The 17,584-nt window shown below is 37.9% G+C and overlaps 3 protein-coding genes and 2 long non-coding RNA genes across 8 annotated transcripts in view; 3 read left to right on the top strand and 2 right to left on the bottom strand.

The window, feature by feature from the left end:
* Positions 1 to 855: 855 nt before the first annotated feature.
* kitlgb (kit ligand b) lies at positions 856 to 6,393 on the top strand. Its single transcript, XM_016444077.1, has 8 exons — positions 856 to 1,109; positions 1,333 to 1,440; positions 1,811 to 1,867; positions 2,481 to 2,639; positions 2,722 to 2,893; positions 4,351 to 4,451; positions 4,940 to 5,088; positions 5,189 to 6,393. The coding sequence occupies exons 1-8, from the start codon at positions 1,086 to 1,088 to the stop codon at positions 5,229 to 5,231; spliced, it is 813 nt and encodes a 270-aa protein (XP_016299563.1). The 5' UTR covers positions 856 to 1,085; the 3' UTR covers positions 5,232 to 6,393.
* Positions 6,394 to 10,334: 3,941 nt separating this feature from the next.
* Positions 10,335 to 11,678, bottom strand: LOC107656306 (uncharacterized). Its single transcript, XR_001630553.1, has 3 exons — positions 11,495 to 11,678; positions 11,256 to 11,358; positions 10,335 to 10,985 (listed from the first exon to the last, which is right to left on the bottom strand). It is a non-coding gene; the product is annotated as an uncharacterized LOC107656306 (long non-coding RNA).
* A 758-nt stretch (positions 11,679 to 12,436) lies between these two features.
* LOC107656302 (U6 snRNA-associated Sm-like protein LSm8) lies at positions 12,437 to 13,728 on the top strand. 3 transcript variants are annotated; one of them, XM_016444075.1, is made up of 4 exons: positions 12,437 to 12,544; positions 13,170 to 13,221; positions 13,308 to 13,435; positions 13,530 to 13,728. In XM_016444075.1, exons 1-4 carry the CDS (start codon positions 12,507 to 12,509, stop codon positions 13,618 to 13,620), a joined length of 309 nt encoding a protein of 102 aa, XP_016299561.1. In that variant the 5' UTR covers positions 12,437 to 12,506; the 3' UTR covers positions 13,621 to 13,728. The 3 variants fall into 3 exon arrangements, with proteins under 3 accessions (XP_016299561.1, XP_016299562.1, XP_016299560.1); XM_016444076.1 differs by lacking the exon at positions 12,437 to 12,544 and adding an exon at positions 12,677 to 12,743 and having other exon boundaries at positions 13,181 to 13,221; XM_016444074.1 differs by lacking the exon at positions 12,437 to 12,544 and adding an exon at positions 12,750 to 12,845.
* Positions 13,729 to 13,730: 2 nt separating this feature from the next.
* Positions 13,731 to 17,584, top strand: part of LOC107656305 (uncharacterized) — a 20,695-nt gene continuing 16,841 nt past the window's right edge. Inside the window, exon 1 of the long non-coding RNA XR_001630551.1 lies at positions 13,731 to 13,783. This is a non-coding gene — a long non-coding RNA (uncharacterized LOC107656305). The remainder of the gene's footprint in view (positions 13,784 to 17,584) is intronic.
* tymp (thymidine phosphorylase) overlaps positions 14,416 to 17,584 on the bottom strand; it is a 9,264-nt gene continuing 6,095 nt past the window's right edge. For both annotated transcript variants that reach the window (XM_016444073.1, XM_016444072.1), the window contains exons 5-9: positions 16,703 to 16,832; positions 16,506 to 16,624; positions 15,203 to 15,365; positions 14,845 to 15,072; positions 14,416 to 14,645 (exon numbers count right to left, since the gene is read on the bottom strand). In XM_016444073.1, coding sequence (XP_016299559.1) covers positions 14,500 to 14,645; positions 14,845 to 15,072; positions 15,203 to 15,365; positions 16,506 to 16,624; positions 16,703 to 16,832 — 786 coding nt within the window. In that variant the 3' untranslated portion in view covers positions 14,416 to 14,499. The remainder of the gene's footprint in view (positions 14,646 to 14,844; positions 15,073 to 15,202; positions 15,366 to 16,505; positions 16,625 to 16,702; positions 16,833 to 17,584) is intronic.

The following is a 17,584-nucleotide window of genomic DNA, read 5'->3' as shown; positions in this document are numbered from 1 at the left end:
CCCTGGGCGTTTGACCTTCTTTGCATGTTCACTTTGTAAACACTGAGTCGGTACTTCTGCAGTCATGTAGGACGATTTTGAAGTTGGAGGAGAAAATGAGATGGGAGTTTTTCGACCTACCCTAACTGTTTCGAACGGGACTGCAGAGAGTACGCATGCGCATTGCAGAGCTACACAAGAGGAGCGTTTAAGATTAAAAAGTATTTACATTTTTATTATTATTATAATTATTATTATTTTTTTAATGACCGATCGTTTCGCTAGATAAGACTCTTTAATACTGGTAATTATTTGGTGTTAATAATTAACTACATGTACTTTTGTGCAATTATTTTGTGGATCATCTTGTAATTACAGACTGTTATTACCTTGTTAAACAGAAAAAGAAAACATCTTAAACTGGTCTTAGCTAGTTTAAGTTGTGTTTAGCAGGTCTCACAGTATGCCCCTTCTGAAATGTGCCCAAAACCACTTTAATTCCAAGCAAACCATTGTTTCAGGGTGTTTGGGGCACTTTTCAACCGGTTTTAGAGGGCTGGTGCACTTTTCAGCTGTTCAAGTTGTTTTTAAGAGGGATTTTGGCTATTTCTCAGCTGGGTTTAAGTACTTTTCATTTCATTTGGTCGGGATGGTTTTAGACTTTGGAGCACTAGGGGGGCCAGCTCAAATCAGCCAAGACCAGCAAACAGTCTTAGGCTGGTTTAACATTTGCTTTTCTTTTTTCCATACGAAACTCCCACACTGTCACTTGTGATTGAGGTCTGGATGAGTCACCCAGGTTTCCTTGAATAGTTTTCTCTATTTTACACGTTATAAGTGAGTCAAAGCGCCCTGCCTCTTAAACACAGAGGACAAGTCCATCCGCCCCCATTCAGTTCACAGAAGCGCTGCAGGGCGAAATTGCGCACTGAGCACGCCATGCTCTCCATCGGGACCGGCGGAGAAAGACACGCCAAAACCACTGATCCCGAGCCCGTCCTGTGATTATCTCCAGTCAGGTGTACAGGCGGAAACATGCCTGCATTCCGTTGTCAGGGCAAACGAAGAAAGTAAGGAGTCACGGCTGATTTGTTTTTAATATTCCCATGTTCCACATGAGGGAGGTTAAGGTGAGTACACGCGCACGCACACCCACAGCCTAACCAAATGCGAGGTGGCTCAACTGACACAAATGATGCAATCGTTGATTACTTTTCACTACTTATAGGGGTAGTTTAGTGAAACGATTAGGATGTATCCTGTGATCATGTTCAGGCTGGATAGGTGTTTGGCATTGCGCGCGTTATTTACTGTCTAAATTACTGTAACTACATTGAGACTTTTTCGTTGTAGATCGGAGAAAGCATTTGTGTATTAGTGTTGCTTTTTTCTGGGCTTGTGACCTGCTCAGGTGTTTTTGGAAGCCCTTTAACAGATGATGTGGCCACGTTGGACATACTGGTAAGATTTGCAGAAGAAGTTTTATTCATTGTTTTCTTGCTTTCAGTGTTCTTAATTTGTGGAACACTGCTGGGGGGAAAAACTGCTTGAGATGGTTTATTGATCTCTCGAGTTGGTCTGAAAGCTGTTTTTAGAGGGGATTTGATGCTGGAAGTCTAGCTGAAGATCCGTTTAGTCATGCAGGGAGACCATTAACAGGCTAAGACTAGTTTGGCCAGACTGGGAAACCAGCTAAGATCACTAAACCATCTAGTTTTAGCTGTTTTTTCCCAGCAGGGAAATCAATGACATTTACAAAAAAATGGTTTGCTAGTCAGGACGTGTTTTTCTGCTATACAACCAACCAATTCATGTTTTTTCATCCCATCAGAGTGAAAACATTCCCAGTGACTACAGAATACCTATTCGCTTCATCACCAAGGATGTGGTAAGCGTGATAAATGCTAATATTTGATGACATGGTTGACTATGTTTGCTCTATTATTCATGTGGATACATTTATAGTGGCCCAAACTCATATTTGCACTCTTTGAGCCACACTTCATGTATGAGTTTTATTTGTAATAGATAAAATACCAAACCATGTGGCAAACAAATGATGCTAAAGCTTATCTCTGAACCAACTTCACTTTTCAGATTTTTGCGAAGGCTGAATTGACAGTGAATTTTAGTGAATGCATAAAGTTAGTTCTCCTAGCAGGTGTAGTTCACATACATTTGTAAACTGTCTTAATACCTTTCCATATTCCATAATATTTTCTTAAGTTTAAACAATGTATCTGTTTTTGTTTATCATTTAAACCTAACAAACATTATATTTTGAAAAGTTTTGCATTAAAATGTGCTCACGCATGTTTCTTTAAAATAAATTCCACCCGGCTTGAATATCATGCAATTGACTACATTTTTAAGTGTGGCTTAAGTGTCCAAATACATTTTAGGGCTATTATCCGATAAAACATTATGTATTACAGAGTTGTTGTGGTTTGTGACAGTTCCACAAGTGACACCTAATCATGTTTTATTTTCTAATATCTAAGGGTGGAGCTTGCTGGCTTTATGTGAACCTGTATCACGTCGAAAGCAGTTTAAAAACACTGGCCCTCAAGTTTGGCAATCTGTCCACCAATAAAGTGAACATCACTATTTTTATAACAATGCTGGAGGGTTTTCGTTTCACTCTGGACAATGAGGAGCTGGTAATCTCCTTGCGTTTACATTTGCATTCTTTGAAATGTTGTCTTGGCTGTCGGTTCACTCTGGTTTGTTTGTCTTCTCTAGGAGGTGACAATGCAAACATTCGAGTGCCACTATAGAAGGGGAAAGTGGCCGACTAGACGTTACTTTAGCCATGTTAAAGAGGTTCTTACAGCGGCTGGATCTACACTTGGCAAGTTTCATGACTGCACACCTCCTCTTTGCCAGATCCCTACAGCTCCTCCATTCACACCAGGTGAATGTGCAAAATATTGTTTTTTTTTGTTGTTGTTGTTTTTTAATGTATATGATGCATGAGCAGGTCTAGATGGAATCTTTTTTGGAAGAGAACATGAGAATTCTGCAGAACCGATGTAAACATGATAAAGCAAAGAATGGCGGATATGTAGAACCAATTCGCCAGAAAACTGCTGTTTTTCAGAGTTCCAAGGATGCTAATTCCATCTGGGCTGCGCATAAATTTGTTAAAACTTGAGCAAATGCATGCAAAATTTGAGTACATGTGTGCAAAACACACACTATAGCCGGTAAATCAGTAGATATGTTGTTTGTAAAACAGGAGTGTAGCACTATCCAAGCATGTGATAACATTCTAAAGAATTGTGTGAAACCGAATGTCCCGGAGTGGCTGAACTTGACGGGCCTTCACAAAGCCCAAACCTGATGCCCTTACTGCATTAATTTGATAGTTTTAGTCAAACATTTTGTCTATTATTCTTTAAATGTATAAATATAAAAGACATATATTCTTTAAATATCCTCTACATTTAGTCAATATTACGTTGAGAAAGTGCTAAATTAAATATCCAAACATTTTAATATGAATTTTATCTCAACATTTAACAGAATATAAAAACTGTCCTTGTTGTGAGAACATGAGCTCATGAAATAATAACATTGTAATGACTACAGTATTGCAATACAGTGTTATGAATTATTAATGCTTTATTCATTCATTGTGCGTGTTTTAATGCATTGTGCTTTGAATACAGAAAGACCGTATTCACAATGTGAATTCTAATTAGCATGTAACTTAGTTCAGGTTTTCTTGTGCATTCGTGTCAACTTGTAATATTATGTTTATGTTGTGTGTGTTTGATAGATGGGTACTTCAGATATTTTTGTCAAAGGAGTTCAGCTGACAACAAATTTTTTGGAATGCCTGAAATAATATATAAAGTATGATTGGATTATTTGGAAAAAAAAAATCTAGATTTTTCTAGAAAAAGTTTGTTAGTCCATTTTTAATATCTTGCAGTGTTATTTTTTTTTTTTTTATAATATTCTCATGGCCAACAGTAAAATCACAATTAAAATAGTTATTTTCGTCAATATAACTTAACTTAATTATCATCATCATAACTATTTTTTGTCTCCGTTGTATCAATGACAATTTTTTTTTTTAAAAAGCTCTTCGTAAATGACATTGAGAAGACTAACACTGTCTCTCTGATGCTCTTCTGTCTGAATGAAAGCGAATCCCCACAACCATGTCCCAACATCTATTGGAAAGCCTTCCAAGAAAAATGGAAGCCGTTAGGGAGATTAAACACCTCATTAATGCCAGTGCTTTTCAAATGAAATGCTCAACAAACACATATGGGTGTGGCGTTCAGGTGTCCACACTGCATGCTATATAGTGTACTGTACACGTAAGAACTAAGAAGGGAATGTGCTTTTATGTTCTGGCAGGTCAAAGCAGACAGCAGAACGGTATGAACGGAGCGATTCACGGGCTCTTGGCGCTGTTCATCATCCCCAGCATGGCACTTCTGGTCCTCTCTGTCAAGATGGTAAGTTAGTACCCTTATATTTTACACAATATAGCCATGTTTACCAGCAGCAGTAGCTTGCGTCACAATAGTGAGGAAGCCCTGAAGGCGTTCGTTTAAATTTTTGCCATTTTTGCATTGACAGCGCTCTGCTTTGAAAACACCCGTATTTTGCACGCCTAAATGCATTGAGGTCAATCAACTATGCACGGGCTCTTGGCGCTGTTCATCATCCCCAGCATGGCACTTCTGGTCCTCTCTGTCAAGATGGTAAGTTAGTACCCTTATATTTTACACAATATAGCCATTTTTACCAGCAGCAGTAGCTTGCGTCACAATAGTGAGGAAGCCCTGAAGGCGTTCGTTGAAATTTTTGCCATTTTTGCATTGACAGCGCTCTGCTTTGAAAACACCCGTATTTTGCACGCCTAAATGCGTTGAGGTCAATCAACTATGATAGAAAGTACTGGTCATCCATCAAAGTTATCTTAATCTATACCTATCCGCAGGTATTCAGAAGAATCGGCTGTTGTGTGCAAAGAATGCATGAAGTCAGCTTGAATGAGCCCCACGACGGAGCTGAAGAAAGCAGAACTGGGCCCCACAGCGGAGCTGCGCAAGGGGACCCTGATTCCAGCTCTAGCAGCCAGCAGGACAGGTAGCAGTCTGTTACTTGCAACAAGTCTTTGTCTGTTTACCAGTTAGTAAACAAGACCTAACAAAGCCTTTTTTTCCATCAACATGTGGCATCCTTACAGGGCGTGGCTGGATTCTTTAGGGTGTGCAGACACAGAGGTTTAAATGAAAAATGCATGAGGAAACTCATTGGAAATGGCAGTATTTTGTGGTGGAGATCTCCGGGTTTATGAAGCGGACAATGAAGGGAATATTTTGGCTGTTCCAGGAGGGATGCATGAGATGTTTCTAGACTTACTCATCAAGCTGTACCTGCTCACCACAAAAAAAACATTACGCTGAAGAGACGAATCGCAACTTGTGTCAGGCTTAACTAATCAATGAGAGTCTGTTATTCCGGGATGCCATCCTAAAAACTATGGGAGAATTTCATCCGGCAGGAAGTGTGGCTCTTTGATGAGCGCATTGGCTGGTCTGCTGCGATGCCCGCGGCAGCTTGTTGGCTTTGAGGAACGCCGCTGGTCCTGCAGGCCTCTGCGAGGAGGATAAATGGCTTTTTTGTGCCAGCGCCCCATTGCATGAGGATAGTGGTTTATTTTGCACCAGAAAACATCTTTGGAACAGAGCACAGGCTTGTCTAGAAACACGTTTGATTTAGAGCCGGGGACAACAGTGCCAAGATTTTTGGCGTTTACTACTCGTTTATTAACCGATATTGAACCAGATGAGATCCTCACAAGATCCGGTTCTTCTGAAGAGGGAAGGATCTGACGGCTCTCGTTTCATCCACTTTGGTTTTAACACGTTCAAACTCTGTGTCTCTCACACAAACACACTCTGACTGGAAGAACCGAATGTCTCTGTCCCTCTTGAGAGGGTCTGTAATCCAGGTCAGCGGTCCGTCTGCGTTTTATTAACTAGTTTGGCCTTGTCCACATGCTCGCACACTCCAGCGGCGCAACAAGAGCTGATTGTTTTTGTGACAACATGGGGAAAGCCAGAGAGCATGAGAAAAGAGCTCACATAGTAAAGAACATCAACATGACTCATGTCCCATAATTCAATCTCACTTGCTATAGCATCTCTCGCTCATTCTATTCCGGTGTCTGTTTTCTTGCTCACTGTAACTAAATGGCATTGTCATGAGATTAAGACCAACTGAGTAGATTAGAATTGATTCTTCAATGTTCGAATTTGATAGATTAGTCAATGTTCATGCGGCTTCTTTCCGTACAACAAAAGCCCCAAAAAGTGTTTGAACACTTATGCCACTTATGAGTTCACACTGCACGATTTTCAAAATTGTCGGATCGCCGTTGTTTTCACACTGCGTGACTATCTGGGGTAGCATTCAGTTGCTGCTGTGTTCACACTGCACGATGGATCGGCGACAGGGGGTTTCACACTGCATGACTTCACAATAGGAAGAATCGCCGACAGCTCTGTCTGGTCCGCAAACTACGTTTCACAACAAAACACACGCGAGAAGTGATAAGGAAATAATGCGAGAACCCGCGTGCGTCAGACCGGAGTTCTCCAGCTAGACTGCAATTATTACAAAATATATATATATAGCCCGCAAATTGTCTGTGAGCTGATTTCCAGCTACAAGGAGAAAAAGAAAAACAGATTATGCAGGAGGGAGATGCAGGGAACAGGGATTGGGTGTTCTGCAAAGAGAGTTGGAGGTAAATAATTTTGCAGTAACTGTTATGCTGATGTTGTGGCTGGTCAAGCAAATGTTTGTGCTTGTTTCTGTATGATATAATTGTTCATATATCTATTAAAATACTGATATTCTGGTCTATAACTCCTCCCTGAACTTCCCTCTGCCCTGTATCTTGGTCACTCATTGGCTGTAGGTCATCGCCCATGTAGTTTTCAGTCAGAAATCATTGCACACTGCGTGATTGTGAATTGCCGACAGCTCCAGATATTTAGCATGCCAAATATTTTGCGGGCGTCGGCGACGTGTCGGCGATTCCCTCAGATCGCGTCTTTGATAATTCACACTGCGTGATTGTCACTCGTGTGAACGAGCACCGATTTGCCTCCGATTTCGGGCATTTGTCGGCGATTTCGCAAAACCTGTCGGCGAGTGAAAAATCAGGCTAAAATCATGCAGTGTGAACTCGGCATTAAGCTGCACGTAATGTATGATTTCCAATGCATTATATAACAAAATACCAAACCAAGTTATCTTTAGGCTATTTTGAAGAAATAAAGCACAATTTACACATTTTTCAAGTAGAACATTTTACGAGAAGAAGTTTATTTGGTTTCAAACTATAAAATAATAGATATATTGTACACAATTAAGAAAAATGGGTTCGGAGACATTGTGGGTTTATACTATTTTATGATGAACATGTTCACCATGTTGACCCTTTTATGCTATTTTGGAATAACTTTTGTGTCACTGTCCCAGCGCATCCCAGACAGTCCTGAAAATCCCCCATTGACTCATTGTGCATCACTCTGTCCAGAGCAGAATCAGGTACTGGCAGTGGAAATCTCAAGCTCCTCTCCATGTAACTTTCTCTTTGTCTCCATCAATGCGTGCGCTGTCAACTGTTGTCGTAAAGCATGACTGCCAACTCATAACCACACGAGGTCGGTAATGTCAGCCTGGCTATCATCAACCACAAAGCGACCGTAACAAAGGGCCCTCTCATGCAGACAGACACGCCGCTCTTTATGGCCTATAGAGAGTGTTGTCCATCAAACTTCAGTCAAAGCCCACTCTTGACTCGCCGACTCACACTAAATGGCCTCCAGTGTCATTAACATCAAGTCTTGACTCATAAAGCAGGTCTGAGTGTGCAGTGATTTACAAAACAACCTCTCGAATCATCCGAATATCACAACCGAGAGCGAGGAATCTTCGTGGCACGAAAAGCAAAGGATGACTAATGGTTTATACACATTGTTTTTTTTTTGTTCTCTATTGATTAGTAATAATCCAAATAATGTAAATCTAGCCTTTGTATATAAAACATGTTTATTTTTAATTGTATGGTTCAAGTAGAAAACGTAGATTTTTATTCTTTATTTAAAAAGTGTTTTGAATATTTTTGCCATATAACAGTGTTTTAATATTATTGTTGGTAGTTATATTGTGTGGATTGTCTCATATTATATTGGTTATAATTTCAGGTCAGTATTTTTATATAATTACACTACTACAGTTATACATACAATACCTGTAAACTTGTCATGGGGCATTAAAATAAAATGGAAACTTATGAAATCTGCCAAAAAAAAAAGAGAGATAGTTAATTGTCTGTCATCAGACCCTGAACTGTGACTTCTACGGAAATATTTTGTCTTAAAAAGCCTTTGATTTTAGAGGTCTGGAATGAATTGTTTGAGAAAAAGATGCTGGTTGTCTTTAAAATGACAGATGATACTCCTGGGAACAGGCACTAACCTGAACTTAGTGAAACAAAACAATGGTCTTACGAGAAGGTTTTAGATGTCTTTGGTCAGGCACAGACCACAGCTTGCTCTTTGTACAGAATGCTATTTTTAAAACAGCAAATTAGCCCATCCCAATCTGATCACGTTACATGAGAGAAGAAATGTGGCTTCAGTAATCATCAGGATTGTAGCTCTGTTGGTAATGCAAATTATGTTGGCTATTGTACATTTGACTGTTATCCTGTTCTGGATAAAATTCAGGATTGTTATACTGGTCATAATTCCCGTCAACATATCCACCGTGATGATAGTTGCCACTGTCCATTTGAGGGTCATAGGTTTGACTATCAAACTGCTGATTTTCCATACTGTACTGCTGGTGTTCAGGCTGCGCTGCTGGGTTCTCCTCCGTGTCGTTCAGTAGATTATTGGGATGCAGTTCCCTCGTCTTGCGGCCGATGCATTTGAAGGTTTGGATGCCAAAGATAAACTGCAGAATCTGAACATTACGAGACAAAACAATCCAAAATCATTTAGATTTAGATTTTTTTTTATGTTAAAATACTACTTTTAATATCCTATCTCAGTTTAGAAATATTCCAGGACAGGTTAAATACAAATTAAGCTTCAGTCACTAAAATGCATTCCATTTGTATTATTTGAAAAAGGTGTATTTTATTTAATATTTTATTTTATTTCAGGTTAAATGCAAGTTACACTCAATCACTAAAATTAATTGAATTATACACTTGCAAGAGAAAAATATAATTTTTATATATATTAATTTGATTTTGTTTTATTTTTTGCTGTGAAAGATGCTTAACTTGAAATGCATTATGTGTTTCCAAGGCAGAATATACAACAATTAATATTTATGTTTTTAATATTTTTAGTTGAGTTTATTTTATTTTATTTCAGGTTAAATACTAGCTCTATCACTAAAATGAGTTGCACTATTCACTTACAAGGTAGAGATATACATAAACAATTATTTATTTAATTTTTGTAGTTTTTTATTTTATTTTTGCTGTATAAGTCAAAGATGATTAACTTGTATCATACATGCACTTCCAAGGGACAAACATACAACAATTATTATTATTTTTTTTTAATTTTTTTAGCTAAGTCCAAGATGCTTAACTTTTAATTAACCCAGATTATTTTTTAAATTGGTTACATATTGTGTGAAAAATAATTTAATTTTTTGGTCTCTCCTTACCTGAATCAAAAGAAGCCCAACATCCATTCCAAATATTACGATTATATTCATCTCTAGCCAGTCCACTAAAACCTTCTCACAGCCCTATCACCAAATAAACTGCTTAAGTGTGCAAATTAAAACAGGGAGGATAAGTAAAAAGGTTGTAATGATGGAAAAAAGGCAACATATGTTACCGTTTTATAGATGTCTGATCCGTTTCTAAAGCTGTGTGTTCCAGCCAGAATTACAGGGCAGGTCCCGTTAAAACAGGAGCAAGGGTAGATGTCAGTCTCCCCCAGCGACTCAATAACTGTGTTATTCCTCCATTCATTTGAGGTCAGCCTACCACAGCATTGTGCCTACAGCAAAAAGAAAATGCACTTATATCAAAAACACACCTTCCTATAGCAGATTGTCAGATAAAATAGTTCTAATCATACAGTCATCTTGCATTCAAGTGTAAATCAGGCACGTACAGAAGTCTGCACACTGTCTAGAAGTTTCCAAGACGTTTGGGTTAAATTTCCTCCATACTGCCTAATGATCTCGTCCACATTATCCCTCAAAAACTGCTCAATCTGGTGACATTCAAAATGTGCATTAGACCATTTGTTTAATCATTTTATCAACCAGTCGAATGTGGAATCTCGTGTGTGAAGTTGAAGTCAGCTGTGTTTTCCTTACAGTATAAATAAATAATGTAAAGACTTGCCCTCTCTCTTCGTATTAATAGCACAAAGGTGATGAAAAGCTGACCCAGAATGATGACTATTAAGAAGCACATATACTAAAAAAACAGAGAAGAGGAAATGTTAACAGCAAGCTTTTATTGCAACTCAGAAAACAGGGTAAAAGTTATTAGTGTCTATGCGCATCATGCTTACAAATATAATGAAACATCTGCTCTCAAAATAGGCACCAGCACAACCCAGCAAGGACACAACAACCACAACAAGGCCGATGAAAAAGAGCCCCCCAGCCACCACCTTCACTTCCTGTCCTGAGAGACCACACATTTTGCTTCACTAACACACCGAAGTCAGATAGAAGGACAAACGTTCACTAAAAATCGGCTATGGCAAATACTATACTTTAGAGAAAACATCATGACCTAAAACATTATTATAGGTAACACAAGGCAAATTGCAATAACATGCATTGTGTAAGATGTAACTCCTAATTTGAATAATGATAGACTATGACCAAGAGGAAAACTTACCAGAGCTGAGAACACTAACAAAGCTGTCCTTATCAAATAAAATCCAAGCAGAACACGCAAAAATGCTGATGCCAAGAATCTGTCAAGATCATGTAAATTGTTACTTGTTTGTACATGTAGCCATGCATGAATTAAGTTGGTTTATTTGACGGGCGCAGAAGTCTATGCTTTTGCACACTGCTGGCAGAAATCAAGCACATGCTTAATCATATTATAGGCTGTATGTCAATGTCCACTGTATGATTAATATATTTGACTGCAGTCCAGGAAGTTCTTTGTAAGTAATAAACAAGAAATGTCTCTAAAATCCTTGCCAGTAACATGCAAATCTATGGTTATTTCGTCTTACCACAAAGAAGGAATTGACAAGCATTAGAAAGAATTTCAAGATCTGAAGTTTGTCGTCTGCTTTCATGTTGCCTTTAACAAACTGTTACAACTCCACATGAAATCTAAAAGATGCCGCGTGGAAACAGAGAACACAAATATAAGTTACAAGAAGATCATATAACTTGAAGAGCTTTCACAAATATATTCAATACAAAACTGTCACAGAAAGTCACTTTCAAAGGTGAAGGTTTTAATTACCTGTATTGCTTTATCAGTTTCCCTTGTTATTTGTCCAATTCAGAATGGTAAAAGTCTAAACTGTCGGAAGGATTTTATTTTATACATCCATTTTTTCTTCTCTGGTTCAAGTAGCCTATGTGCGTTTCATATACCATTTGTTAACATAATGGTTTCCTGGAGATCCTTCTAAGGCATCTCAGGCTGAAAGTTCACTTCCTCATAACAACATAAATGATTAACTTTAACAATCATCTGTGTTGTGCTTGCTGTTTTGTGTTTTAATGAGGGGTTTGGACAGAGTTCAGAATGTGAAAAATGATCATGTGGTTAATTTCCTTTCACTATGATTGTGCAATGGATTGTTTTAGATAATTGTTTCTCCAGCTTCATAAATGTACCAAGGAGTGCCATAGTTTGCAGAACATAGTTTTTGGAAATATACAATGGTATTACCATAATTTGGACATTTATCCTGATAATGCCAAATTAATATTTGAAATACTTTGGAATACCATGTAAATACCATCAATATGATATTCTATAAATCAAAGTAGCATCCCATCTCGATATCATTAACCACCACAATGCTTTTGTGTAAGTTCCATCGTCATCATCACCATCAATAGGCCTATTTCCATCAGCCCCCACTGTGACCTTGAAACAATTTGCCTTTTCACCAAGAACTGATTCTAATCTCAAAGCTTCCTCGTTAGAAAGCGTATTATATAGACCACCGTGTTAGAAACCTGTAGAGTGCGCCATCTTCTGGTCAAATACATTACCACAGGTTCTATTGCTCCTACTCGACTAGTACTGCCGCGATAGGTCATCGACTACTCGAGTCTCACCCGTTCTCATTTCCGGCTCAGCAGAACGAATGTGTTTCGTTGTAGTTGTGCTCAAGAACCGGTGGATTTAAACACGCTCCAGCAGAGATGTCTACCGCTCTTGAGAGTTACATTAACCGTATCCTTTGATGCAATTGATGATGATGTTGTAGATCAATAGCTGGTGGCGTTGTGTTGTTTTCATGGCAGTGTTTCAATGGGCGCGCGATCAAGTGTTTTGGTGTGTTATGATGAGCACGATCATTATCGCCTTTTAGTATGCATGCATGCATGTATGAATGCAATGTATCATATTTTATATATGTACTACATATATAGTGAAAATGTATGGATTGTGTGTATAGTATGTACTACAAGAACCGGTGGATTTAAACACGCTCCAGCAGAGATGTCTACCGCTCTTGAGAGTTACATTAACCGTATCCTTTGATGCAATTGATGATGATGTTGTAGATCAATAGCTGGTGGCGTTGTGTTGTTTTCATGGCAGTGTTTCAATGGGCGCGCGATCAAGTGTTTTGGTGTGTTATGATGAGCATGATCATTATCGCCTTTTAGTATGCATGCATGCATGCATGTATGAATGCAATGTATCATATTTTATATATGTACTACATATATAGTGAATATGTATGGATTGTGTGTATAGTATGTACTACGCATATACTATATATAAATGCATGCATGTAACGTGTCTAATTGTATCTATTTCATAGAATTATGCTATTGTGCATGCATAATCTATTTAATTACGTCTGTTAGTGTACTACAGTCTATACACTGATTATTTAATTGAATATGATTGTGTATGTAAGTCTTCATGAGCCTGATATTTCCCTAACCAGCATTATTCAAGGGACGGTTGCCATCGTCACTTCAGATGGGAGAATGATTGTGGTGAGTGTTTCATCTCCTTAAAATAAACATTGTTTATGTGCATTAATAAAGGAGCCTGCTTATGACTTTTATTGTTTTGTGCTTAGGGGACGCTAAAGGGCTTCGATCAGACAATCAATCTCATCCTGGATGAAAGCCATGAGCGGGTGTTCAGCTCTTCCCAGGGAGTAGAGCAGGTGGTTCTGGGACTGTATATTGTCAGAGGCGATAATGTGTATGTATTATGCCTCTTCTAGTATTTGTGCTACTTTGTGTAAAACAACTGCAGACGTTGGTGGATTTTAAAGGCTTGTATGTTTATGTTCCAGGGCTGTAATCGGTGAAATTGATGAAGAAACAGATTCTGCGCTGGATCTTGGAAACATAAGAGCAGAACCGCTCAATTCTGTGGCGCACTGATGCCTCTCAAACCAGGACAGAAAAGTCCATGTTTAGATTAAATTCCCAGTTTCCATTTGAAGACTTGCCCTAGGAAATCTGCAGGCATTGAAAAGCAGCCATATTTTTTGCTTTGCAGGACAGGATTGAGCAGACCTGGGCTACAGTAATATTTCAGCTACGGGTAAGCAAATATGTTTAAAGATTTTCTAGATGCAGAGCTCAAAGATCAGTGTTGGTCTATCATCTAATTATCGTTATCGATAAAATCCCAGAAAATATAGAGATATTTTTTATCAATATCGCACACCCCTAGTTGGGAGATAAATCCCACAATGCAATTTGACCTATTTCCAGTGTAATTATTGAACTTGAAGCAGATAAAAGATTGACGAGTTTTATTTTATTTTTGATTTTGACGTGAAATATGACCTACTGCTCATAGTATGAATGATTATTTCTGATTTAACATTTTCACATTTGTGTCAAAGCACACTGAGTGATATATATACTGGGTGATATCCCACAATGCAATTTGACTCATTTCCAGTGTGATGAACCAAAAGCAATATTAATATCAGTCTTGACTCATCATTTGATAGGACTGCTAAACGTTTTATGCAAAATTGGATTATAATTTAAATGAAAAAAGAAATAGATATTTTTAATTACATTTAAAAATGGCATTATTTTATTACTAGGACAACTGGAAGCCACTTGCTGAAGTAAACATGCATTGTGGTGGTCGTGTGACTTTTATATACGATCGCTGTAGCACAGTGTTTATTGTTGCATATTGAACACTTTCGCATACTATTTTTTTTAGTAGCCATTATACTTTTTTAGTAAGAACTATATAAGGGTTTCAGTCCAAACAGTCATATATTGAGATAATTGAGACTAACCTTTCTGTATCTGCTGTCCTATCTTAACCAAGATCTCAGCTCCCACACTATGATCGATTTCTTCTCCTGATTTAGTACGTCCCGCTCCTAGTTTATGCAGCACTTCAGCCAGGGCCAAACCGTCAATGTCCAAAACGGCTCCTGTCAATCAAACAGTTCACACATACACGCACAACAGCTGCAGCTGAGATAATGGACGTGATGACTGCATGTAGATGAATAACAGTGAATATTAATAGCGCGCTCTGTGCAATCAGTTTATAATCATGCCTGCGCTGTTGGCGTTATGTAAAATAATTAACATATTTGATTTTCAAACGTGAACATGGAACATAATTACCATTATCTGGCACCTCAAGCTCTGTCTGATGTGCTGCACGCTTCATGTGCTTAAAGTAGTCTGTCTCGTTTGAGCACAGGGAATGTGCAACATCTGCAGACACCCCCTGAGCCATCAGCATCGCCTCAAACCTTTTCAGGGCTTCTCCGTTCTCCAGTTTCAGAGCGATTTCTTTTTTCCCACTCTCTAGAGTACAGGAGTGGCCACACATGCACAATAGATGCCCACCTAAATACAATGGACACTTTTATGCTTGTTTATTGCAGACATTTGTAGCCAGTTTGTCTTGAAGAACATCACAATTTAGTTCTGTTGTGTCATCTTACAGTAGTATGTTTAAGTAGGTCCTTCTCCTTACCTAAATTTGTCACCAGTTCCTTGAGATCATCTGACCCTCGTCCTTTAAGACACTCAAGCGCTTCACACACCTCGACCGCATTGCCTACACTCTGGCCAATAGGAGAATCCATCCGGCTAAGCACCGCACCTGTTTTCACACCCAGTTTGTTGCCCACAGTGATCTATCAGCAAATTGACACCAGTATTGTATGATAGTTAAATTAAGAATGACTTGCCAATTCAAATCCTGAATTGGGTTCGAATTTGATTTGAGGTTGCAAACAGGACGCAGAATTGCAATTTGAAATTGAATGTAAGGAAGTAGAAATATAATAGCTTAACAAAGCCTTGTTAAATCTTCATAGCATAAATCTCAAGTTTGAAAATGTATAGGCCCTTTGGACAGAGGGAACTACAGAGAGGTAAAGTTCTATTGAAATTTGAATTTAGTGTATATATTTATTAACTTTATTACTTAAATAACTTTAAATAAACTTCATGTCCCAGAATGCACTACCTGTGTTCTTTGAATTCTTTGAATGGACCCTTTTCACATTTCCGAACATTTTTCTCAGAAGCGAAAATTGTCATAGCTGGGTGTAGTGGTGAATGGAAACTACAACAAATATATTTTTTGTGTTCACATTTGCTCCAATAGCAAAAAAAAGAGATTACGGTGGTCAGAACAGAGAAAAATATTAGAAACACATTCGCGCTAACACAATTTTTCTGGAATTTACTGCCAAGGTAATATAAACAAAGTACAGTGTTAAAAATTTGCATGAAAAAAAAAATAGATATTTTAATGAAAAAAAAATAAAAAAATACTAGATTTACACTAATAACTGTGGAAACACATCATCAGTCTGTGAAAAGGGTCCATTGCAATTCAGTAAATAACTTCCTGCCATTCCATTTCAACTTAGATTTTGCTGTGTCTAATTCAAATTAAATTCATTCTCATGAATTCTTCAGTTCTGAATTTTGCACAACCCCGATGGACTTATAAGTATCATATTTTAATTCAAGTGAGTTTTGGGTGCAACTTTCCAAAAAAAATACCAAATAAATAAATTGCATGGTTATCCTAGGTGAAAATATTTACATGTCTACATTTGATCAGTCTAACGCATTGCTTAACTCATGACTTGTGTTCCCCCATGAAAGTAGTTACAAAATGTTTTTGTTTTCTCTTTGGCCACGGCTTGTCGTTTCTTGACACCAAAACAACTACATGCAAGATGTCACTGTCTGGATATCCAGTGCATTTTATTGTCATGACATGCCTTCTACATGTGCTCAAACACTAGCATCTCTCTTACCAGTGACTGAGCAAGACGGCGAGCGCTGTCCACATCTTTATACAGAGCAGCTCTGCCAAACTTCACATCTAACACAAGAGTACTCAGACCTTCAGCTCCTTTCTTAGAGATGATGGAGCCTGTGCAGAACATGGACAACAATAATCATGAGAAGTGGGCTTAACACTGCAACGAGAAGTTTTTCAGGTTAATCTTACTTATGATAAGAGGATGACTATCAACAGTCGATGTGGCATCTCTGATGGCGTAGAGAACACGATCTGCTGGCACCAGATTCTCTGTCGGTCCCACAATGCAACAGCCCACATCCTCTAGAATCTGCTTCACCTAGAAGCATATAATATCATTTTACAATATATTTGGCTTTTTAAAAATAATAATTAATCAATTGTGTTCATAAATGTTAATAAATTCTATATCTGGTTTATTTGTCACTCTGCATTTGGATATTTTATGAATATACAAATTTTGCGTAATAAACTACAAAAATACTATAATAATAGTACAACGCTAGTAGTGGTTAAACGGATCGTAGTTGATCCGTACGGGCCAAGCCCCACGGTTCGGCACACATGTGATCCACGGATTAATTGCAAAATGTAACCATAATAGAGTATTAGTTGATCATTTGCTCGTATTTACACTATTTGAATACTACCAACCTTATTTTATTTGTAACATATTCTGTTTTATTTATCTATGCTTGTCATTTGTATATTTGTTCTTATTTTTACCGGCTGTTCTCTTGTCTCTTTAATCATGTTTAAACTTTCTTAGTTAATGTAGTAGTATTTGCTCTGGTATCAAAGAAGTACTTTGCTTTAAAGGCACAATATTTAAGATTTTATTATTAAAATATCCAAAAACCACTAGAACAGTGTTTATCTTGTCTCTTTAATCATGTTTAAACTTTCTTAGTTAATGTAGTAGTATTTGCTCTGGTATCAAAGAAGTACTTCGCTTTAAAGGCACAATATGTAAGATTTTATTATTAAAATATCCAAAATCCACTAGAACAGTGTTATATATTTTGCTGGATTGTGTAACTTGCATATCCCAAATGTTTCAAAGAATGTTTA

This window comes from Sinocyclocheilus anshuiensis, unplaced genomic scaffold (genome assembly GCF_001515605.1).
Source record: "Sinocyclocheilus anshuiensis isolate Anshui unplaced genomic scaffold, SAMN03320099.WGS_v1.1 scaffold183, whole genome shotgun sequence".
Lineage (NCBI taxonomy): Eukaryota > Metazoa > Chordata > Actinopteri > Cypriniformes > Cyprinidae > Sinocyclocheilus > Sinocyclocheilus anshuiensis.
Note: the sequence above shows the minus strand (reverse complement) of the source record. Positions and strands in the feature narration are given on the sequence as shown.

Excerpts from the sequence above, each read along its gene's own strand:
- LOC107656302 (XM_016444075.1), top strand. The coding sequence starts at position 12,507 with ATGGCAGTGTTTCAATGGGCGCGCGATCAAGTGTTTTG. Across the intron at positions 12,545-13,169 it reads GCGCGCGATCAAGTGTTTTG|CATTATTCAAGGGACGGTTG; the intron begins GTGTGTTATGAT and ends TTCCCTAACCAG. Across the intron at positions 13,222-13,307 it reads CAGATGGGAGAATGATTGTG|GGGACGCTAAAGGGCTTCGA; the intron begins GTGAGTGTTTCA and ends TTTTGTGCTTAG.
- kitlgb (XM_016444077.1), top strand. The coding sequence starts at position 1,086 with ATGTTCCACATGAGGGAGGTTAAG. Across the intron at positions 1,110-1,332 it reads TCCACATGAGGGAGGTTAAG|ATCGGAGAAAGCATTTGTGT; the intron begins GTGAGTACACGC and ends TTTTCGTTGTAG. Across the intron at positions 1,868-2,480 it reads GCTTCATCACCAAGGATGTG|GGTGGAGCTTGCTGGCTTTA; the intron begins GTAAGCGTGATA and ends CTAATATCTAAG.